Source organism: Ornithodoros turicata, chromosome 8 (assembly GCF_037126465.1).
Source record: "Ornithodoros turicata isolate Travis chromosome 8, ASM3712646v1, whole genome shotgun sequence".
In the NCBI taxonomy this organism is placed as follows: Eukaryota; Metazoa; Arthropoda; class Arachnida; order Ixodida; family Argasidae; genus Ornithodoros; species Ornithodoros turicata.
This window is the reverse complement of record NC_088208.1, coordinates 26168758-26193291: the sequence shown is the minus strand read 5'-3', so window position 1 is coordinate 26193291 and position 24534 is coordinate 26168758. Positions and strand designations below refer to the sequence as shown.

The 24534-nt window shown below is 46.5% G+C and overlaps 1 protein-coding gene and 1 long non-coding RNA gene across 3 annotated transcripts in view; one reads left to right on the top strand and one right to left on the bottom strand.

Moving 5' to 3' along the window:
- LOC135366788 (hemicentin-2-like) overlaps positions 1 to 15833 on the top strand; it is a 150940-nt gene extending 135107 nt beyond the window's left edge. Inside the window, exons 5-12 of one of the 2 annotated variants that reach the window (XM_064599701.1) lie at positions 3009 to 3160; positions 3240 to 3384; positions 4242 to 4535; positions 5682 to 5969; positions 8254 to 8556; positions 10603 to 10746; positions 10828 to 10858; positions 11761 to 15833. In XM_064599701.1, coding sequence (XP_064455771.1) covers positions 3009 to 3160; positions 3240 to 3384; positions 4242 to 4535; positions 5682 to 5969; positions 8254 to 8556; positions 10603 to 10746; positions 10828 to 10858; positions 11761 to 11935 — 1532 coding nt within the window. In that variant the 3' untranslated portion in view covers positions 11936 to 15833. The remainder of the gene's footprint in view (positions 1 to 3008; positions 3161 to 3239; positions 3385 to 4241; positions 4536 to 5681; positions 5970 to 8253; positions 8557 to 10602; positions 10747 to 10827; positions 10859 to 11760) is intronic. The other variant, XM_064599702.1, reaches the window with a different exon arrangement.
- The window catches only part of LOC135366790 (uncharacterized), a 304126-nt gene that overhangs the window by 190622 nt on the left and 88970 nt on the right, over positions 1 to 24534 (bottom strand). The window contains exons 2-3 of the long non-coding RNA XR_010414286.1: positions 12740 to 12952; positions 5675 to 5943 (exon numbers count right to left, since the gene is read on the bottom strand). This is a non-coding gene — a long non-coding RNA (uncharacterized LOC135366790). The remainder of the gene's footprint in view (positions 1 to 5674; positions 5944 to 12739; positions 12953 to 24534) is intronic.

Here is a 24534-nt window from a genome sequence, read left to right as displayed (position 1 = left end):
CAAGGAAGAAGCGACCAAAGACCACGAACACACGCGCGAGCTCTTTTTTTGTTAGCCCAGTTATTCGTCGTCGATGGTGCTAAGGCTTTCGATGCACGAGCCCAGGGTCTCGATAGTTCATACGTAACAATGTCTACAGTTTTATCGTCAGCAGGATTACATGATGCATCATGTAGCATGAAGGCGCTGGAAAAAATTACGGAGGCAAAATCCTGGTTTCCCATAAGATGGCATTGATGCAAGCTAGCTGGTGGTGGTAGTGGTGGTGGTGGTGGTGGTGGTGGTGGTGGTGAAAAAGCTCGCCGTTGTCGGCCTCACAGAGGTAGGCAACGTCACGACTAACGCTCTAGGGGGAAGGTGCGTCCTGGGCCGACTTCTAAGGGAACTGTGCCGACATATGTCTGACAGCGTCTGAGGAAAACCCAAGAAAAAAACCAGACAGCAGAGCCGCCACCGCGATTCGAACCCGTGTGCCTCCCAGTCTCGACGTGACATGGCCAGCACGCTACTAGCTTGTGGATTTTCGCCCATCGCTCAGGTTCGCCAATTATGGAGCACGATCCCTGTCGCAGTTTTCAGTGTTCAAGCTCAAGACGCCCACAATACACGAGGCTGGTTCGATGTTGACCTGGACTTGTTGATGAACCAGTAATAACAATTAAGTTATGAATGATGATGTCATTCATCGGGGTGCATCTCCGCTTACGCAGCGGGACCCCAGTTCATGTGGACTGTTATGATTTGAGGAGTTTGCATAATACGTATGCAAATGTAGCAGGGCATCGACTCAGAGTTGGTGCAATAGGCCTGCTAGTGTAGTGCGTCTGCTAGTAAAGACGTAAGCGATCGAACAGTCCAGCGCTGGATTGCGGCAAAGTCCAGGAATATTTGTTGTACTAAGCAGTCTGATGGCGAAGGCTTGTAGTTGACCTGCAATGTAGCTCCGTATGTTGTGTACCGATTCTTTACACTTACTGCCTTTATGAGTGTTTCGTGTCAGAACAGCGGTATTACAGTGTGCGAAGAAACAGAGCATGATCTGTTCGAACTTGCTTACGAAAGAGCACCGCAAAGTACTTCAAGTCATTAACGATATCGATAAGTCACGGTATCGTAAAAGATATCATGGCAGACATATATACTCTGCATAACTCTCTATATTATACTATGCCAGTACAAAACGCACATGGGGAAGAGAGATGGTGATGTTTATATAGAACAAAAAATGAGAAGCTAGTTCGACGATAAATTGGACTTGGGTGGTGGTGGTGACGGCTTGTCGTTGTTGAAAGGTGGACCTTACTCCTTCGTAGCACTTAAAAGCTGATCTAACCTAACAGCTCAGTGATCTAACCTGACCTGACCTGACATGACCTGACCGCTCAGCAATCGTTTGGGATTGAAGGAGAATAATTGGAATGTGAAGAAGAAATAAGATAAAATGCAGAAGTAAGGAAAAGAGAGTGGTATTATTGTCGCCGTGATACACTCTGACCCAAAAGTTTATGGCGGTACCACTATACATCTTATTGACTTTTGGTCCCCGCATATAACGATCTGTAAGTAGAAAAAAAAAGACAGGGACAAATAAGGGAAGCTGCATGTTTATGGCCGTTGCCATGGTTCACTAATGCCAAATTCTAGTACATCTTCCGGTGAAGCGGGTACGCGTGATTGTCACGGGATTATTTATGGCATTGTCCGCTTATCCGCGGCCATTTGGGCAACCCTTACGTTCCCCCGATGACAAAAATATAAAAATGGACTTTCTCTGTTTTCTCTTCCTCCCGTTAAGTGGAACGGATTGGATGGTCGAACGGCGGGCACGCGATTTTGCGGTCTCGGCTTCTCCTTAATGGTTTTCGTCAAAAAGAAAACTATCATTTGTAATTTTATCGGGGGGCATTTTGTTCGCACAGATTGCTGGCACATCTCAAAAGAAGTTAGAAAAAGGAAAGGATTGGATTAGGTTACATTACAAGGAAATTGAAAAATATGAGAAAGAAAGGAAAACGCACGAGTAAGGCAGGTCTTTAATAGTTTGAAATAAACTAAGGTAGGGTCCGCGTAACAGCTTAGCTGTACACTCTTAAAAATGAACTTCACCGCATAGCACGCTCCTAACCAACCATCATCTCAAATGCTATCGTTATCTGCCCTGATTTGTTGAAAACGGGAGGCGTACGCCTTTCTGTGACAATTATGAACAGCATAAGTGTCACAAAAAAGGCGTACGCCTCCCGTTTTCGACAAATCAAGGCAGATAACGATATCATTCGAGATTATGGTTGGCTAGGAGCGTGCTATGCGGTGAAGTTCATTTTTAAGAGTGTAGCGTTTGCGTAATATGAGGAACGAAACGTTTAAGACTCACATGACTTTCACATGACTCACGTGACTTTCATCGTTCACCCAGAGATGGCACGCGGGCAGCCTAATTGAGTATACCTACTCCAATGAGTACTGGTCAAGCGGGTCCATGTATTGCAATAAAAAAAAATGTCCTACTGGATTAGTAAAGTCTTAAGAGATATTTTTCATTTCATTTTTTAGAAGAGACGCGCCTAACTAAAAAATGCACCCACTCAATGTATATTTCCCTTGTTGAGCTGGAAATTAAACATTAGTTGCCATCTTGCCATCAAAACAGGTCACAGCTGTACAGCTCCCGTCAACCTTAATAATAACACTGGAAAACCACTGGTCTCGTTTCCGAGCACGATTACAGCAACCTTTGGGGCCATTAGGGAATCTTGATTGAACAAAATGATTGTGTTAGTTTAACGCAAGGATTTTGTTCACTTAATATTCCCACAGTGCCCCAAGGGTGGCTGCTATCGCGCTCGGAAATGAGACTGCATTTTTTTCGACCGTTATTATTAAGGTTGACGCGAGTTGTACATTGGTGGAACGTTGTGGGAGATATCGCGCTAGTGCATCCCATGTCCATTTCTACATGACGTTGCGGACGTGCATGATCTAAATGTACCCGATCCTGGCCATTACAGTGAAGCCGTCGTCTGTGCGAATGCGGTCCAAACAACGGCCTCTTACGTCAGGGTTGCCCGCAGAGATTGAGTGCGAGGCTGCGGGTTCACGGCCCCTACCCATGATTACCTGGTGGCGCGGAAAGGCCAAGATAGCTGCAGAGCATGTCAAGGCAAGTAGTTAACCCCCGTACGAAGGGAAAACTGATCATATTTGTCGCTTCTACAGCTAATTGTTTACGTTATTTCCAGATGATGCCCATCGGGAACAGGATGTTCTCCGTCGTAGCCTACACGCCTTCGCGGGAGGACAATGGCAAACGGTTGCGATGCGTCGCTGAAAATCCCAAAATTGTTGGAAGTTCTATAGAGGCGTACTACAACCTAGACGTACACTGTAAGTGGTCACATCTGATTATCTTGAGTCATGTAGGTTATGTGAGCAAAATGAAGCAATATCTGCAATATACAAGCAATATATACAAGCAAGCAATATCTGCTTGTAGGTCTCTTGGTGTGAACGATCAAGTGAAGGGCTTCCGTTTTGGTTCTACTGTTTCGCTCTTATAACTCTCGAACCCAAATGCAGTTTCGCAGTTTCCAGTGACACTAGAGAGTTTTGTAATAGCGGAGTCCAGCGCTTGGGATCCCTAAAGGAATAGCGTCGTCTCGCGTCACTACACACCCCCCTGGAACGCGCTTTGAGTTTTGAGTGCGCACGCTATTTCTTGAAAATAGCGTCAGCCAGCAACACTGCCTTGCGTCGCTCTCGCGGTCGGCGACAATCCGCGTGGGTGTGGTGTCTCCAAGCGGCCGGAACCAAAACCCGTTTTGTTTCACGACACGATTAATGTTTACTAATCACAACGCCATATGGTTAAAAACGCGGATATTTCGGGATTTGTTTATTTCTTTTTCTTTTGCATGTCTCAGTTTTTAGCCGTAACGTCCCCGCGAGCGATGCACGCAAGCGTTGTGCTCTGCGTTATGAAAACCTTATTTTATAAGCTATGTACGAGGATGAGGCCGCTGCGTTTTTTCTACTTGTTTTTTGAAGTCCGCGTTAGCGCCGCGAAGTAACTGTAGCTATAAGCGGCGTCCAGACGTTAGTTAGGGGTTAGTACATGTCATGGTCCGACTTCATCTGCGCCCACATTCGTCTTGAAAGAGGCCTTAATCTCCTTAGTCTCCTTAATCTCACGCACTTTATTCTAAATCTCTCTATTAACTGGCAGTTTGAATATGACTTTGCAGACAAACCCATAGTGACGCTACAGCTTGGGAAGCGCCTCCGTCTGAGCGAAATATTTGAGGGCCAAGACGTCTACCTGGAGTGCAGCATCGACGCTAATCCCCGCGTTACGGAAGTCATCTGGCGATTTGATGGCAATCAAGAAGTCCATTCCGATCCCACCTCTAAGGTTATTACTAGCAACCAGTCCATCGTCTTTCAAGCCATTCAACGGGCTCATTCTGGGACGTACACCTGCGTCGCCATCAACTCTGAGGGGCAGTCCATCAGCAACGAGGTTAAGCTAAGGGTGCAGTGTACGTGCATCCATTTTGTGAAATTGCGTGCCATGTGCACGACCTACTAGATTATAATGACCATGTCATAGACACTCCTTCCTAACGCCGCGTTTGGAAGCTAGCGGTGGCGCTACTCATCGGCCCGGTTATTGCTTCCTCAATTTCTGCAATACTCTGTACTTCAGCTTACCTTAGCATTTTCGTAGAAGCGCTGGATGTTCCTCGAGAGATGCGACTTTTTAAAGTTGATTATCATCATCATTCTACACGTTTTCATAGGAACTGTTGCTGTCGTCTGCTACGGTAGTCGTTCGTCCGCTTCTGCGCGTTCAAAATTCAAATTTCCATTGTCCAATCATGATGTAGATCTCGCGGGCCGATGAGTAGCGCCCTCTATAGCGGATCGTGCGGACGGGCTCCTCATAGGGGTTGCCGATTATGACATGGCCGTTATAATCTAGTAGGTCGTGGCCATGTGTTGGTAAAGTGCATTACGAATGTTATTGGCGACCTTTATTGCTGTAGTAATTTTTTTTCTCGCTTATTGTGTACACTGAAACATGGCTGTACTGCACAGTCCCAGCTGGTTGGTCGTTGTCGGACAAGCTAAATGGGACTCTACTAATTGGAATATACTAAATGGTACTAAAAATGGGGAGTAATTTTAGTCCCTTTGGGTTTGCCGCAACCAAGTTTGGGGATGTTCGAGCGAAGTCTACTGTCTATGCGACGTTTGAGGATAATCTGCAGTACGGAGGAGCAAACTAACAGGGTAAGGGGACTAAAATGGGGTGTACTTGGGGGGCAATCCAGGGGACTAGAAGCTATAATTACTCCCCGGCTCCCTTCTGAATGGAATATTTATTTCACTTGTTGCCCAAACGTGCATAACATGACCGAACGAAGTACGTACTGTATACTGCACGTACGTCTAGACCGCAATGTAAACTGCGTTGTTTTCCTTAACAACCACAGCCTATTGCTTGTAGTTTTACATCCTACAAAATTATACATAGCTTTGCGGTGACCCAAGAGATGGAATACATTTTCTATGTCGTGCCGACGTTGTGTACCAGCAGGAAGCAATCGCGTACTGACTATTCCTATCGTTATACACATAATAGTAAAATAAATAGTAATACACCAAAACCACTCACTTTATAGTTTCCCCCGTGTGTTCGGCGAAGCAACGTACCGTGTACCCAGCGGCTGCACACGAGATGCTTCAAGTCACCTGTGAAGTGGATTCGCATCCGGAAGACGTGACCTTCCAGTGGTCCTTTCGCGGCCCTGAACGGAGTCACGACGTTCAAACTTTCATAACGGAAGGGACCAGAAGTATCGCTTCCTATGTACCCCGGGAGAACTCGGATTACGGCATCCTCCTGTGCTGGGCTGCAAACAAGGTCGGGCAGCAGAAGACGCCCTGCGAATACAGCATCACTCCGGTCGGTGAGTAAGGATATAAGTTGGAAGTCAATGGCAGAATAGAATGGAATACAAATAGAAAGAAAGAAAAAACGTAACGTAACGTAGAAACACGTAAGTCGCACAGGTGCGACGTGTGAAAGTACTGAATCATTTAAAGGATCATTCAATTATTAAGTCAATGGCAGTTGAACCTCCCAACGGCCATTCAACTGAATGGCGGTTTCCTGTACTTACATGTGGCTCTTCCCGCGCACCACTGGGTACGGTGCACTGGGTTAAGCTAAATCTTGCCACGTGAGAGTCGTAGCTATGATAAAATTCAGTTTGTCATTCTTGCATGTTTTGTTTTTTGAACTTTTTCTTCAACTGTGCTTAACTTCTGTTTGTGTTTTCCTTTAGCCTCTGCCATAAGTGGTACACTTTTGGGGCGACTATTAAGCTAAAAGCGTGCAACGGTGGTGGCGAAAGCGCACGCCGTTGTCGGCCTCACAGAGGTGGGGGAATGTGCGTCCTGGGCCGACTTCTAAGGGAACTGTGCCGACATATGTCTGAAAGCGTCAGAGGAAAACCCAGGAAAAACCCCATGTTTCGCTTGACGTGACGTCGTTGTCGCTTTCGTTTTGTTTCGTTCTTTTTTTTTTTTTTTTTCATTTTTCCTGTTTGATGCAGGGGTGGTAGATCATGCTGATGTCACCGTGAAGCCGAAACCTGACATGAACCTGCCGGTCGTTTTCTTTCATAATCGTAATAATAATAATAAATAACGCCTTATTTAGAAAAGCGTGAAACGGAGGTAAACAAAAAGAAAAGAATATGATGCTCTGCTGGATTAAATTTTCCATCTGCACGTAACTCGCAGTCTAACACAGCTCTAACCTCAAAATCAGTCGACATCTCCAGACTGTCCCACATTAAAGCAGACCGTGACGCGTGAACTACTTCGGCAATTCGCAGCGTGGAACACTACGACGGAAACTTCATCACGACGCTTCAGACGCCAGTCACGCCTAAGAAGAGACTCTTTCGGCGACAGTGCGATTGCGATGTTTCTAGTAGCCGTTATGCAACGCCCGTTTATTTATGTTGGCTGGCACTCAAAGCACGTCATCCCCCTCGTCCTCTCGCCGCCTGCCGATAGCATCCAGGGTAAACCTTTTAATAAATATTCAAGAGGAGCGTACGCTTAGGGAAGGCAAGGCACCGGCGGACGGGAGACGCAAAGGATTAATTAAGTGCCACTAATCTCGTCGTCCCAAAGTTTGGCGGAAAATTGAGTGCGTCAACTTCTCCTGCTGGACGACTATCAGACATGCTTTATTTATTTTTTCTTTCCTGCTGTCTTTCCTGCTGCCGTGCAATTCGAAAGAGACAACTAGGAATGGTAATGACGGAAGATACCTACGTACTATTGACGGAACAAAGAGAGGGAGGGAGAGAGAGAGAGAGATGATGTATTTGTCGTTCACAACGGTCCAATCGCATCATAAACTTTTGTTGCAGAGCAGGTCATGCACACCCTAAGATGGGGGAGGGGGGTATGCATACACTAAGAAAAAAGGAACAAGCTGCCTTCTACACCAATGACTCCGACTTCTCCCAATTTTCTTCTTCTTCTTCTTCGTAAAGTACAGGATCAATACATACGGGGTAATTACAACACCGTGCGGTCTTTTCGTCCAACTTACAGCAGTTCGGAGAGATGTACAAGTTGTACGGGGAGTTGTAACTCCATTGCTTTCCTTTTTTTTTTTTTTTTTTGGAAGCTGGGATGGGGGGTGCAGGCGGGGAAGTATAGCAGAATTCGTCTGGCGGCACGTTCAATTTCATATATTTTTTCTCATACAGTTCAATTCGAAATCTGTGCGATAGTCAATCCATGCATATGGATACACACAACATATGAGCAGTGGCTCGCATTATTTTAGGCTCTCTGCAGTCGCCTGCTGGGAAGAGTCAACATCCATCTAGTTTTCGGCTTCGCCATCACCACGAAGCTTCTCCTTTCTGAATTTGTTGGAAGTAAAAAATAAAAAAGAAAAGAGAGAACACGCACCATCATCAACCCCACACCAAATTTGTTCTCACAGGCATCGCCAGCGTAATTGGAATTGGGATTAGAAATGAAAGAACCGTAACCTTCTTCGGCAGTACGTAAAGCGGCGGAAAATGATATTTCGTCGAAGCACTTTGTCGGTGTACCCGCAACAACCCACATCGCCCCTGACTTCGATTTTTCGTAACTTTCTTATCACTCTTCACAACTAATAGACTAACTATCATTTTCTACTCGTCTCATTGCCTATAGGTCCGCCTAAGGCACCGTACAACTGCACACTCAGCAACCAGACGGAAGACGCCTTTCTAGCCGAGTGCCACGAAGACCAGGCGGGGGGACTGCGGCAACTGTACAACCTGGAAGTGCACGACATTTCCTGTCACCGCCTACTCGCCAACCTGACATCCGACAAGCCCATATTCTGGATACAGGGCGTGCCACCGGGCCTCAACTACGTGCTCGTCATGTACGCCCTCAACGAACTCGGTCGTTCGCAGCCGGTCCTACTGCGTGCTGAAGCCGCGGATCGCTACTGGGACGGTGTACGCCACGGTGAGTTTGGTCTCTCTTTTCGGATGATCAGTTGAAATGGAGAATTCCCGAATAGACGATTCTAAAAAGATGCGTAAAGCAGCATGGGAACTTTGAAGGACACTGCTCCGTCGTCTGCTTCGGTTATGGTTTACCCCAGCTGACGCTGCTGCTGCGCAAACTGGGAATATTGTTGTTCTTCTTCTACTTCCGCCTCTGGCCGTCTCGTAATGCTCTGTGGCGCTCAAAGTTCCCAGAATCCTTTGCGCGCCACAGGTGGCGCTTGCTTTTGTAAAAAGGTCTGTTCCATACTATCCGATCATGAACGTTGGGATATTATTCATTAGACAGTTTTAAGGAACCACAGACGTCCCTCACCCCTTTTCTGGACATCGAATACCTATGACCACGGTCGAGTCAAAGCGCAGCGGGTTGAGTCGTGTAGGGATTCACGTTTCACGGGCGTACTGTTGACCGGTAGCTGAAACTGGGTTTTATGATGTCTTCGACTGGTCGTCCCGATACTCCGAGCTGGAGCGGGTCAGACCGCGTCTCACTCCGGCTCCAAGCCGGAGGAATCGTGCAGAAGCCGAATGCGGCAAGTTCGAGCAGAGGAGCGGAGAGGGAATGTTTAGAGTATCGACACTGAAGCAAAAGGAGCGAGTTGGAGCCGCCATCTTGTTTCCGTTTGACCTCCAGCCCCACCTCTACTTTGGCAGTAGGAATAGATGAAGCTGAAGCTCTGCAGTGGAAGAAGACAACACTTCGAAGAGCGCTCCATGGATGGCGCTGGAGGTCAAACGGAAACAACATGGCGGCTCCTACTCGTCCCTTTGCCTCAATGTCGATACTCTGAAGCGTAGCTTATTTAGTGACTCTAGGAATGTTAACTCACGTGACTTCCTGTGTTTCCCTCGTAGTCGAAACGGCGACGGCGCAAAATGCAGAGCATGGCAAGCATGGCGTAACAAAAACACTACTCAGAGGAAGCGGGCGCAGTCACGTGACCGGAACCCAACCAGATTTCGCAACCGCTCCCCGACGGCGTTGCTGAGAGCACTCAGAGCGCTCCAAGTTGGAAGAAAGAGCTCCAAATGAACCAGTCGAATGCAGTGAGAGTGCTCTGTTTCGAAGAGTCGAAGATTAAACGTCGCTCCAGAGTGCTCTAGAGCAATCGGAAGCGACTAGTTGAAGACACCATTAGAAAACCGTGAGCACCCTCCGATTCCTTTTCCGTATCGCTATCAGTCAATCAGCTATCACAATAGCTGATTGACTGATAGCGTTATGGAAAATGAATCGGAGGGCGCTCACGGTTTCATAAAGCTTTCCTCTTCACCGACTCTTTCTTCGAGTTTAACGGCAGCTGTCAACAAAGAGAGGCCACAGGTTTCATAAATGAGCGGCGTATCTCGTAAAAGATTCACGATCGAAGATGACTTACACCTGCTACGTGCAGTACTGCCGGAAAATCCTTCTGAAATCCTTGTAGGAGTACTTTCATCGAGGGAAAGTCCTTCCACCCGTTACCAGGTTGTCGTGATCACGGAATCTGTAAACCTACTATGAGATGGCTCTGCCGTTCATGATAGCCAGTGTGGGGGGTAACGCGTTACTGTAACTAAGCTACTTTTTCCCGGAAACTTTTAACTTAAATCACTCGTTGCTTTAAGCCCCAGTAACGTCTTGAGGAACTCGTTCTTTTATTTATGTAACTTTGTCAAAGTAAATTGGGACAAGTTCCAAGTTCCTTTTGTTTAATTCTTGTTTTACAAACTTCGTGCACTCTTCGTGCACTCTGCTGCAAAAGGCGTGCTTCCAGTGGCACAGCCTCCCGCATGTAAACCATTAGAAGTCGACTGGGCGAGAAAAGTCGACTAACACGTTCAGTCGACCTACGTGTGCATGTAAACGTAGCTATTGATACGCTCAAGGTTACCTAAAGCTCTCATGTGAATTGATTCCGTGAGGTGAGGCCTTGGGGTAGTGGGCCGCACCTCATCTGTTGTTGTTGTTGTTGTTGATTCCGCGAAAATGAGAGGGTATAGCACGTCCTGTCTTTTTCAGGTGGCGAATGGAGTGGCTGCGAACAAAGTAACTCTTTGGTGGTCATCCTGATAGCTGTAGCGTTTGCAGCGCTTTTCTTACTTTGCATACTCGTCTTGATCGCCCGTTGTCGGAACAAGAAACGGCTAAAAGCCACTACGGCAAGTAGGTGTAGGCCACTTTTTCAGCATCCGAACCAATGTCCTTGTTGTTTAGTATGGTGACGTTTGTTCATGTCACTTGCAGGCAGCGACAAGGTAGTACAGAATGGAAAGGCGTAAGTATGATTATGTTACCTTCAATAATTTGAAAACGGTGATAGCTGGATTAATTTGAAACTTAGTAGAACGGCATCGTCTTCTAGCGTGTTAAAAAGTGGGCGGGCGCGGGCTTGCTTTCCCTTTTACTTTCGCAATTCATCGCGAAAGGTTTATTCAGACCGTATCCTAAAGCCAACAGGTCAGAGACAATACTTCATCGATGCATGCCTTTCTCGCGTGGCACACGTACGGCACGTCCGTTGTCACTACTATTACGCCAGAGTATGGTTTGGTCCACAAAAGCGAAATAATGCTGACAAGCTGGTGCATGACTGCGAAGTAAAACCCGAGACTGTACTCCTTGTCTCGGGTTTTACTTCGCAGTACGGTTTGGTTCGCGTAATGCTATACCATGCTACTCTCAACCTCTAAGCATATTCGTCTCGCCGACCATTTTGTGCTTACTGCACACTTGTGAGAAATCTGGCCCTGGACATTTTCCAGACATCGGAAAAGAAATTATCCTTTTGCCGTATAACCTGGTGAGACTTCTCCATGACTTTTCCCTCAACGATAATATAAGGGGTTCAAAATCCCCTGCTGGGGCTAGCCAGTCCGACCTTGTCGCGACTGACTCCCCCCATTTTCTTTCTTGATCTTATCATTATCATCCTTGCTTGTTACGTGCAGCAACCAAGCGAATGTAATATTTCATAGAAGTATGTTGTCAGCAGCACGTGTTGCGTCTATATAGAAAAATCACTGTTGAATTAAGTCTGTGACTAAGAATCTTGTTCGTTGATTGAATGCCGTTCAGGCACTTCACTGCTAAGGCGACGTTGTGGACGGATTATTGTGGAAGGATTATTGTTTAAAAAAAAAAGAATGCTGATGCTGATGATGAAATCGTTCTTTTCAGGTCGCCAAGAAGTTGTGACGGTTCCGTAATGCTAACGACTTTCAACTGCGCCGAAGGCGAAGAACTGCACCCGACCGTACTCGAAACATCACCAACAAAACCACCGTACCACGCCGACTACATCGGTAACATTCACACACCTGCGTTCTGGAGGCAAAAGGTGGTGGACTTCTGATATCCAGATGTGCTCCCGACAAGTTCAATGACCATGACGACGTTCGGCGTCCGAGGTGCGCCCTGCTGAAAGAACTGGCACGCTTAAGGGAACGCCTGTCGCGCCCTGGCCCAAGACAGGCCCCCCTTTAGAATGTCACCGAAGAAGGAACAACAGGAGAGACCTTCAGCTACGATCTTCTCTCATGGCTAACAACAGGCTCAAGAGCTTGGGGGCGAAAGCCTCGGGAAGAAGACGTCCGAACAACCGCCATGGCACGGGAGCACTACTGTCCATTCGTAAGACTTTTGCAAGAAGGAGTCGTGATGTGTTCTTAAAGAGTTCTATGCGGCACGCAGGTCGCGTGCGGCACGGATAAGTGGCAGTGCGCGTTGGAACGCCAATATGAGTGTATATCGACGATTCAAATGCCAAAAAAAAGTGAACAGCTGTTTTAGGCTGTGAGACGTCACGTATTACCTGGTCGTGATTCTCAAGAAGACATTCCGCACCGCAAGAACAAAAGACACATTTGTGAGTGACGAGGGATGGCGGCGTTCGCATTTATGACACTTTTTTTTTTCTTTTTCAGCTGTCAACCGTGTGTGTAAGTGGTGAACGAAAGTGCGAGAAGTGCGCTCTCCCCGTCATTTTTCTTTTTTCTTTCTTTTTTCTTTTTTTTCTTTTTTTTTTTTTTTTTTTTTTTTGCGGCATCACACGTTCTTGTATTCCTGGAAATGTGCACTACACGAGAGGAATGATTTCGAAGAACTTTTGTAAATAGCTATACAATAATATATTTTATACAAAGACATTACGTAATACCTTGCGGACTCACTGTAAACATACGGCTCTTGATTTTGATGAAGTATATACGGCTGCCGTACTGCTCCGACAGCCCGCTGCCCTGTCTGTCTGCTCTGACTGCCAGCGCAGAGCAAATCGGCCCGTTTCCACGTTGTTATTTCTTCTTTCGTACACATTTTTTCCTCGACTATCGTCGCTCCATCGTGTCTCATGCCATGGATTTTGTACGGCCTGTAAAAAAAAAAAAAATGTTATCGTGTTTCAAGTCTTGGACAAACGGGCTGCATTATAAGCAGGCCTTGCTCAAGGGCAGGAGTTGTGGAAGGGAAAGCGTGTAACAATCACTTAAAGGTATCATTAAAGAAGGTTTCTAAACGTGGGATAAACTTTCGAAATGTAACTTGACAGAATCGCCTATTCAGTGTCTCGAGAGGATAATGTGTTTTGTAAGCCAGTGCTCAAAGGGATCGTATTTGTAAATGGTGCACCATTGCCTTGCATTATGTCACGAGGTAAGTTGTGACTGAGATTCTAAGAGTCTGCGACAGGATTGCCTAGCGTTTTGAAAATCATGAGTAAGTGTGGCTTGGTGTCAACGTGAGAAATTATACCATCAATGGCCTATTCCAATTATACCTATACTGAACGTCGTCCACACAATTTCCAAGCACTGTCGATCACGCTCGCACACTCAATGGAAACAATGGAATAAATTTGCGAGCAATCACAGCTTCTAGACCGCAATTACTATTCATCTTAGTCCCCTGGCCCTGAAATTTACTCCCCCAGCGCTGCAAATAGACCCTAAACTTCCGGACATTTAGTCGGGACTAATTGCTGTGACATTACATCTAGTCCCCAAAACAACTAAAATGTTCTATTTTTTCTTTCTTAGAGTAAATACGCACCAGAGGAGAAAAAAATATTCGTTGGGCAATAAGGGAAAGGATGTACGCATATGACACCAAATCAAATAGGAATCCAGTGCTGAAACAAAATTCCCATCCAAATCTGTCGCCATGTTCTCGTCGTCCCACACGTTACCCATACGAGCAATAGAACGTGAAGTAAACTTTCTAAGTGGGAGACTATTTAGCTCGGCCATCAGTCATCTAGCAAAACCCGCGACGTTTTCATACACGAGCCTTTCTAAGTCCTCAGCGTCTCTTGTGTTTTTCACGCGCGCCGTTGCTCGACGCCGGCGCATAATTTACGGCAGCTATAATTCAAGTCGACCTGCCTTGCCGGCTATATACTGTGCGCGTAATTATTCTCGCCGCCAGGATATTATCGAGGCACTTTTTTTTTTTCTCTTTCATATCCCTCGTGCGCTGTTCCTTGTATACTGTGCATAGAAACGGCACGCTTGCTGGGCGCTACGGGTGTTACCTACTTGTCCTAGACCTTCTAACACCCTACGGCACCCCGGCATTATATATTGTTGGGAAACAATAGCATGACAGGGCATACATTGAGCGACATGAAACAAAGACGTTAGTTTTCCCTAACTGCCTGCGTTATTCAAGGAATAAACATGCTCATAATGATAGGCGTAGGATGAACATTTTCTATTGGCAGTACGTATGTCTCCCTCAAATGCTGACGGGGTTCTGAGCCCAAGCTAAGGCGACCAGCTCCGGTGGCGCAGCGGTAACGCGTGCGCTTGGAGACTGGGAGGTCCGCGGTTCGAATCCGCGGGCCGGCTGTGCCGTCTGGGGTTTTTCCTGGGTTTCCCTCAGATGTGTAATAGGCGTATGCCGGCACAGTTCCCCTGAAGTCGGCCCATGGACGCAGCTATCCTCCCCCCGAGCGGATTCCGCTCGGTCTTCCACTTCACCCTCTCCTCCTCTCCATCACCTTTCCCTTCCCGAGAAACATGCCGCCTAATCAGGCAGGCAGACCTCTCGGGTTCCTCCCAACGACACTCCTCCTCCTCCAAGCTAAGGCGTCCGCTTTGTCACCTACAGGTAACAAGATGAGTGTTTCAAGCGGTTCACAGCCCCTGCAAGTAACGAGAATTATCCGAGCCGAGCTTCATCCGAGGAGGACATAATCAGATAAGCCGGCATCGCCTGAATAACTCGGGGGAAAAAGTAACGTGCTGACGCCAACCAAGTCCTGGCGTGGACTCGTTGACTTTCTTCCTGAGTTGTTTTGGGGTGAATTATTTGAACATTCCCGTAGCTTAGTCACGAAACGAATAGAACTCTCCCGTCGCCCTCTTGATCCTATATAGCCCTTGTAGTTCGGTAGGGATGTGGTAATCCTCACACTGCGGGAAACAGTCGGAACGGCCCACACCGTTTCGCGACGTCGCGCAAGCCCTACGCTGTTGCCTTGTTACGCTCCGCCTTCCGGTGGCGCCACTGACAACCATATTAATTTCGATTCAATTTAATCGAAATTTGTTTGAATTTGCTCGTGACGAAACGTTCGCTGTTTTATCCTAAAAAGTTTGGCTCTGGATTCCTGGGTACTACCTCCCGGAAGGGTCTCTAATTAATGCGAAGTAAAGCGGGGCAGCAATAAGTGCTGATCGATTAATTGATTGATTGATTTAAAGAAAAAGTAAATTGAGAGGTTGTCTTCACTGGTGTGAAGCCAGCAACTCCACATCACTTGCACCAGATACAATGGTGGAAAACTTCTGGAATGATGCTGCTGCTGATGCAGTAAGTGCTTTTATGCGCTGTTTAATAACGTCTGGGCATTTGAGCGTGTGCGCAACGTTAAAAGGGATTACAGTTATATGGCAGACTTTGGAGTTAAAGCAATGGTGCTCCTAGTATGGTTAACCAAGCACATCCTCGAAGCAGACAATGGCTTATGGCATGAAGAAGACTACTCTTGTTGCAAATCTATAAGGGCTATGGGTTGTGACTTCTGCCATAGCGGATTATATTAATACAGCGAGTTGTTCAAACGATTCCTCCCTTGTACATATGATTCTTTGACCTCTTAAAGAAAAGCAAATGTTTCCTGAATACGACTAAAGTTCCACAGCGTAAGGAGGGTGCTACAAACAAGGAACACGTTTAAATAATGTCAGCTGCCCTTCTATGTGTCTATTGAGAACGTACAGCCCGCCATCCTATGTCCATGCTCTGTGCTCTTTTGGAAGAAATAAAGTTTATTTTGGAAACGCGTTGGTCTGCTTTCCGCAGTTGGTTGGCACGTTGTGCAAACTCCTAGAAGAAGAACAGCCTCTGTTCGAAATATCGGCGGCTCTCCTCCTGAGGCAATTCCCTTCATACTTCCTTACCGGATCGCTATGCATTTCTACCCGTCTAGGTGTCTAGTTAGTACGGTAAACGGATCATGGATCAGCGGGACTGTCTCTGCGACGTGGAGGTCGACTGTTGTTGTTTCTGTCCTCAAGTCTGGGGAATCTATAAGGTCCACTGAGTCCTTCCGTCCTGTAATCCCCCACATCATCACCAGCAATGGGGTAGAGTATCACCTCTGGCGATGAAACTCCCCATTCATCATAAAATAAAGTTGTTGTTGTTGTTCCGCCCTGTAAGTTATTTAACGAGCTACATAAGCAAAGTCGCGGAACTGATGGAAGCTAAACCGATTGCAGTGGTTCCTAGAAAGCAGAAGACTCATTTCTCGTGAAACGGCAGGCTTCAGACGGGCACGCACCACCATGGAGTTTATAATTGACCTGCTGTCGCATATTGAAGAGGAGCATGCCTGTGGGAACATCGTGGCCATAATCTTGGACATAAAACGGGCTTACGACACCGTAAGCCACATGCACGAGCTAGGTGCCCTATATGAACCGCAAATCCGTGACCACACGGAGGTGGATTGCTGATTACTTATCAGACCGTGTAGTGTTTACGAGTACCCAGGTGACGAATACAGCAAAACCCACAGGCTTGTTGTAGAAGTTCCGCGAGGAGGAGTACTCACTCCAACTCTATTTAATCTCTTGCTCGCAGATCTCCCTAGGGTTTTGCCGCGACGTGTGCTTCTCAGTATGTATGCAGATCATATATGCATTTGGACGTCCGGTAAACAATAGCCGGCGCTGCAAACCAGGTTGCAGTATGTGTCTAATAATGTAGTATAATACATCACAGAACGAGGGATGGACATCTCCAAGGAAAAGACTGCGTATCTCCCCTTCACCGCAAAACGCATCACAAAAAGTTCACTCTGGACACATGAATAGAACTTAGTTCGGGTGTCTCGCCATCGCTTCCTCGGGATTATCAATGGCCACAGATTATCCTGGAATGACGAAGTCCGGAACATATAGGATCCAGCTGACGGTAGGATCATCGTTCTTCGTTATCTCTGTGGACACAATGGGGAAGCAACATGCCACACCATTGGCGAATTCGGGTGGTCATTTCATGGCAACACGGCCTAGCGCTCGGAAATTGCTAGGTCGGTGCCCGCGCTGGATCACGTGACCGTTGCCACCCAACGTGAGCGCCAGGTCATCTAGCGGTATGAGCCGTTTGGATCACGCAAGGGGCATCGCGGCCACTTGTCTTCGGGTTGCGTCACCTGCTAACCCACGTGAACTTCGACGAACGGGCCAATGCGGGCCCTCGTCACCCTTGCAGTGCGGATGTGACGACACCGGATATAGTCGGGCAACTCGCTGCCCGGTTGTATCGTGCCCCGTCAAAAAAAAAATCGCTAGCTGCAAATTCCTCGCGCCCGGGGGGGGGGGGGAGGGATTTATTTATTTTGACAGGAAGAGTCAGCCATAAAGGACGGCTTGCTATTCCTTGCTAAATATTCGTTGCGCTCGGAAAGCACCAGGCGAACATGCGAGATCTGGCAAAATTGACGAGAACAGGCGGGATCTGGCAAAAAAAAAAAGTTGCCACGGAATGACCACCCGAATTCGCCATATGATTGGCCTTCATGCGCCTCTCATTCGACAGAAGTTGGCATACCACTTACCAGCTCTTCGTGAACTTATCTACAACGTTTCCCGACAAAGAGCGTGAAGATTTGCCTCAGAGTACCAAGCGCTACACCGACACTGCCGAATTTAATAATGCGATGCACAATACTACTCGTATCTTAACGGGACGGTCTCGTACACCCAGGCCCATCTACAAAGCGTACCATTCGATTCCTCATTGCTGAAAACGTAATACCGTGAATTTGCTCGTCCAGAATCGTCACAGTTACTTAGGGTGAATTAAAAGAATACCCGTTCCTTTGTGAGACGCTACACGCTCTCCAATACAAAGAATGAGTAAATTTAGTAGTGGGACTAAAACGGGGAGTAATTGGAACCTAGCGGACTAGAATTTGTAACTGCTCCCAATTTACTCCTGTTTTCCCTAGAGTGTACTTTAACGGAATGAATATATGAAGGCGCTAAAACGCCTTTAGGAAACATTTAGTCCCCCCCCACACACACACACTCCACGTGACTTCTAAAGTGCTCTACCAGAACTCTCTAGAAAACAGCCCTGCACAACCACCGAAGCTGGGGCGCATCTCTGTGGAAAGCCCACTGTTCGCGATGATCATCAGCAGGGTGTCGCGCCTGGCCCAAACTCGGAGCAGTAGGAACTGGTACGTATCATAGCGCGGCTGCGGTACAGCCACAGTGGAGATGGCGTTTCATCTTTCACGAGCGCTACAGCTAATTACATCATGCCGACGACGCGGCGAAACTCCCGTTGCTGTACGGCTACAGTTCGCCGTCATCCGTGGTTCCATGAGGCGAATTAATTGGGAGCGATTCGCGGAAAGCTAGCTCTGTTCCCAGCGCCCACGTGTTTTTTCAAAGGGCCCAGCGCTCATTACAAGTGGTTAAGCCCATAGGGGCGGCACTCTCCTACGATTGTGCATATAGACAGAGTATGTGCCGGGTATAACCATGCTTCGAAGTGATTGCTTCGTACATCGAATTACCAGTGCTTTGAAGCGACCGCGTGTCATATGGTGTCGCTGCTGATGAGGTGTCACGTGATGTAACCCAGTTTTCCACTCGTGGGTAATACTATACAGTGTCATGTAAGTGGCGCACTGCTGACGTAGGACTGCGTTATACTACTTTAACTACTACAGCTTAAACTACAACTCAAAACTGAACAACTGAACAAACTATCTTACACGGTGGTGGTGCTGGCTAAAGGTCTCGCCGTTGTTGGTCTCACAGAGGGGGGCAACGTCACGACTGACGCCCTGGGGAAATGTGCGTCCTGGGCCGACTTGTAAGGGAACTGTGCCGACATATGAGGAAAAGCGCCTGAGGGAAATCCAGGAAAAACCCTAGACAGCAGAGCCGGCACCGGGATTCGAACCCGGGTACCTGCGCTAGGTTACTGCGCTCAACCAACCATCCTTGACTTTTAGATGTGCAATGATGTGCTACAACTTTCGTGAAGTTGCGTAAATATATGGTTAATACTCGTACTTATGGCAAGAAGAAACAACGCAAAAAGGTTGCATGAGCTTGTTAAATCCAGCGATACGTGTCAATAGCGCATATGTCGGTGGAAACTTTTCCAATCATTCTTCATGAGCACATTGGACTGCCCTATATTCCTAGCTGCCGCTCGCCTAACAATGCTGCATAATTTTCGTGTGCATTTCTACAATCTGAAAAGCGCACACACGTAGACACTCACATAAAGAAATGATGATGAGGTGGGGCTGAAAAACACAACTTATATCGTGCCTACGCGAAGTGATGTTCTGCCCGGCGCGAAATAAAGTAATTCCTGTTACAGCGACGTCCGTGTACAAGGTGTCCAAGAAACAGCAGGCTTGGAGGTATAATTTTTGACACTCCAAAAGAAGTCCGCTTTCTCCCTTGCCCTCAAATGCGCTTCCTCCCTCGCGTTCGAGGGCAAGGAACAAAGCGGCAGAAATGGCCTCCAACTCCGTCGTTTCTGTCGTGTCTGTCTGTCTTTCTTCTATCTCTCTCCCAATCTCATCATCATCATCATCTGTCGTCATTTCCGTGGCCATTTCTTCGCGCAAAGTGGGCTCGGTCCTTTTTCTGAGAGCGGCAACGGCATCAGTGCACTACAAGGAACAGATGTTGTCATTGCGCCGTATTAATAATTACAAGCATAATTTAAAAAAATTCGTTAGTCAGAGTTAATGCGGACAACGCCCCAGGAGGCCCCTATAAGGCCTTAAGGCGGACCCACTTGATTTGGAATATGTTGCCATATAGTATTCATTTCGTTGAAAAGAAATGGTATTTCCCTATTTTAGCAACATTCTGTTAGCGCGTATATGTACAACGACTCAAATCACTTGAAGATTGTTTTAAGTGTCTTTACAGTACGCAGGCATATGTAATGATGGACGCAAGGCCCTTTGACCTTGTAAAGCTCCTGGGTCCTCAGCCATTCAATCATCAAGCGGCTGCATTAAAAGCGCTCTTATGTTTCCTCGAAGAAGCTCATCCGATGGACATTTTGTGAGACTTTCTGGTCCCTCGTTTGTAACAAGTGTTCCCACTAGTTCGGGTTGTTTGTCTCCCGGCCCCCAACTACTGGGTTTTCTCCTTCTTTTTATTTATTTCAACTAATGGCGTCTAAGTGGTCTGGGGTAGCCAGCCTGACTTTGTCGTGACTTAAATCCTTTCTTTTCTTCTTTTTCTATCACATCACATCACATCACATCACGATATCGATGATGAGTTGATGCTTTATGCCACATAAGCAACTATGCCATGATGCGTCAAACAAGCAGGCATGTGTATATTGCTGCCTCAGCATGTTCCTCAGGATGTGCGGTAACAAACTCGCATCGAAAGGAGCGTATGTCTTATGTTCCTGGCAGGTACAGTTAGCCTGAATATCAAGTTCGACGTTCGTTCAAGTAGCAAAGCACACACACACAACGGTTCGTATGGCCGTTGTTGCCTTCTAAAATATGCACAGAGACTACATTCGCTGGGAAACACAAGGCTCCTACATCAAAAGGCAGGTTCCGGCGGAGGGGAATTGTCATACATAATGCAATCGCAGATGTCGATCAATGCCCAAAGAGGGGTAATTACTATTCGCTGCAGAAATAATGCAACGAAGGCTCACGTGGCAGAAACACAGATGAACTAGAACTGCATGTTCAGCGCGTGTCTGTATTTTTACGAAATCAATCAGTCCATGTGCAACAGTGAGGGAGTAACACTGTAAATTACAGAGATGCGCACGTCATGCGACAAAAAGAACTCAACTTGTTACAAGGAAAGTTACTGCGCAACAATGTAACTAGTTACTATGTATATTTACAAGTTATGAAATTAATTTGAAGCTCCCAAGTTATACATTGGAAAAGTAACCGGTTCCCTTCAAGTTACTTGCGAGGTAATATCCACGGTTTAGTTCCTGGCCTTCGCACGATTAGCTCAGATCTTGATGCCACAACACCTGTTGTCACATCGGGTGGTGCAACGCCAATTTGCACGTTTTATAATAACAACAATAATAACAATTAATAATAATTAGTTGATTGATGGATGTTCTGCCCGCAGCATGCCGACACACAACAGTATTAGTTTTAGGTGAGCAACAGTTTCATTTAGAAACACTTCAGTTGTAACTCAGAGGCTATAACATGAAAGAACTGATGTTCTGAGGCTGGAACAGCCTCAGAACATCAGTTCTTTCATGTTCATCAGTTGCCGTCTGCGTCGATCCCGTCGTATGAATGTACGTGTGAGTGAGCAAAAATGTAAGAGTGAAAGGAGGTTGAGTGAGAGAGAGTGGCTGGTTTGTCCCTTCAGATGACGCACCCTGAAAGGCGCTGGGAAGGCGTGTTAGCTTAGCTCAATTGGTAGAGCCCTGGACCGGCAATCCAGAAGATGTGGGTTCGAGTCCTACAGCTGGCTAACCTTTTCAGTGACTTTCATCTTTCATCAGAGGCTATACTTCGGCACAGAAAAGTAGAACAGGTCAGAGAGAGCACAGACGTCACGAACTACGTACGAGCGAGTAAAGCATGATCAAAACCTAAATTATAACATGACAAACAAGCCATGTCTTTGTGTGCATCCTTTGGTTGGTGTGCGGTGATGTCGATATCCTGATAAACTTCGCCCACAAAACAGGCATCGGAACTTCGATGCGTTCGTTCCTGCTCAGCATTCATGGTGATGGTGATGTAATAAAGCAAAGAAATGGGGGATGTGAGTTACGACGAAGCTGAACCTGTTACCGCGGTACGCTTACACACAAAAAGTACAAACAGATGAGGGAGTTAAAACGATTCAAAGACCAGGCTCAACATGTAGTTCAAAGTTTCGAACAAGCGAGTGTAAAACGTCGGAATCGCTAGGGGGCTCAGCATTCATGGCTTAACGTTTCGTTAAAGGGGTTGAGACAGGTCATCCAACGTTGTCCCAGATGAGCGTAATAGACGGTTCTTTGTATCGATGTAAACCTGCATTGAATGTTCCACAGTAACACAAAAGAGTTATAGAAGCGGAGAAAATGGGTATCGTGAATACCGAAACTCATGCTGCTTTCACATCACACCGCACGGCGCCGCCAGTGAGGAAGCACACGAGAAGTAACGTGCTTACGGCTGCCAATATGAATGGACGAGCTCTCTGACGTCGGGGCTTTGCTCAGGAGTGCCTTCAAGGTCTTGTATATCTCTCTAAGTAAGACACGTGGACGAATAATTCTTTTTTCTTCAGCATTCTGGCGTTCAGCACAACGCGTCCATGATGTAAGGAACCACATCTATGAAACTGTCACAACCCCTTTAATGTACTTGAAATGATGCTCAACTTTTCGTTATTCGATCCCGCGTGATAAATACACCTCTTACCTTGTGATTGCTCGAGAGCTCCCACACGAAGGCCAGTCGTGACGTTTATTCAGACTTGTGCGTAACGCGTTACTAGTAATTGCGTTACTTGTAATCAATTACTTTTATGAGTAATTTTTAGAGTAATCAGTTACTTTACTGTCAAAGTAATTTTTCGAGTAATCAATTACTGTTCTGAGTAATCGATTACTCAGTAATTGATTACTTTTCCGGTAGAGATTAACTCATCTTTCAGATGTTCTGCCCCAAGTCAAGACCCTCGTGCAGTGAGCCTTTTTTGGACCGTTCTACTATACCAAGCGGAGCTCATTGTAATAAGGTTATGGAATTTCAGGGTCTCTCTCCCTAATCTCTTACTACACCAGTGTGGTGGTACCATTGTGGTAGCTGTGGAGGTGTAGCGAGTCATGGGAAGATCCATGCTGCTCGTGATCCAATGCTCTTCCACAATCGGGTCAACGTCTTCCCAGGCGATAAATACAGCAGACGTACAGATCTACTTGTCTTTTTTCTTTATTCACATCACATCACATCACATCACATCTACTTGTCCTGCGCGGTTTTTGTTTTTCGTGTTATTTCAGTTGTTCCGCTGTTGAACGATTTCTTTCTTTCTTTCCCCCCCTCTGAGGCACACAAAGACGGGTATAATTAGCGTGAATGCAGAGTAACGACCGGAGTAACGCGTTACTTTTCTACTCGTTACTCAATTACATTTGGAGTCCAGTAATTGGTAACGGTAATCAGTTACTTTTTCTGTACAAGTAACGGTAACGGTAATCAATTACTTTTTTCTTTCTTCTTTCTTTCTTTCCAATCCAATCCAATCCTACTTTTTTCGAGTAACGGGCACAAGTCTGCGTTTATTTGAAGTCCCAACCCTACTGAAACGGTTTTCACGAGCCGCTGCGTGACGCTGAGTTACTGGAAGTGAAATGTAACGACTTAAGCTACAAACTAAAAAAACCTTAAACCTAAAAAAAAACAAAAAAAAAGGTAACCTAGTTACAGTCACGAGTCACCACGCACACCAATAAATTAGGTTCCTCTCACTTCAAACCGCCTAGAAAGCGTGGTGAATTCTGTTTCTTCGGCTCGTTCATAAAGTTCGCAGCTAACACGAAAATGAGAACGGAGAAGGTTGTAAAACATGCCACGGCCCTGTGCCAATGCGGTTAAGTTTTATGAGCAATATTTTCCCCGCCGATACCGCCCCACAGGCTCCTGAAACGCAAATATAAAAGAAGGAATTTACACGAGGTTAGTTTTGGTTGTAAAAGTGGCATGTCGCTGCAGCCACTTTCGCGAAGTCAATTTGCGAATCTTGCTTTATGGGCTTCATTCAGTGAGATGAATATGGGTGTCGGTTTTACACTCGTATCTGCAGGTTCTTTAGCGAAGAAAACCGCAACAATGTCGAGCAGAATTTATAGTATACTAATTATTAATAGTATAATTATCAACTCATAATAATAAGCTTATATGCGATTCTGTAGCAGCTACAAGAACGAAAGAAAGAGCTCCTCAAGAGCACAACAGCAAGTGACCCTTGCATGTGGGGCTGAAGGCACCAGCGGAAACTGTGACGGATGGTTTGGTTTGGTTTGGTTTGGTTTTAAGAAAAAGTAAAATGGAGATTTTGGCTTCACTAGTGTGAGGCCCGCAACTCCACATCACTTGCACCAGTTACTTTGGTGGAAAACTCCTGTAATGATGATGCCAATGAAGGTGAGGAGGATGGATGGCGATGGTGATGATGATGATTAGTGGTGGTGGTGAGGATTCCGACAGAAAACAAGTACACACACACTGAGATGTCACAGAACGCGCAAACACGAAACACGCAAACAGTCGAACAGCAAGACCCACAAAACACACATAGGCTCAAAACTTGTCTGCATCAATGTCCCGGAAAATTTTCACTATGGCGGAGAACGCCCGGTGTCTGACACTGTGATTCCGGGGCCCAAGTACTTTTGAAACGCTGAGCGGACGACCGTCCACTGCCGCCAGCTCCGACTGGTAGAAGGCAACGA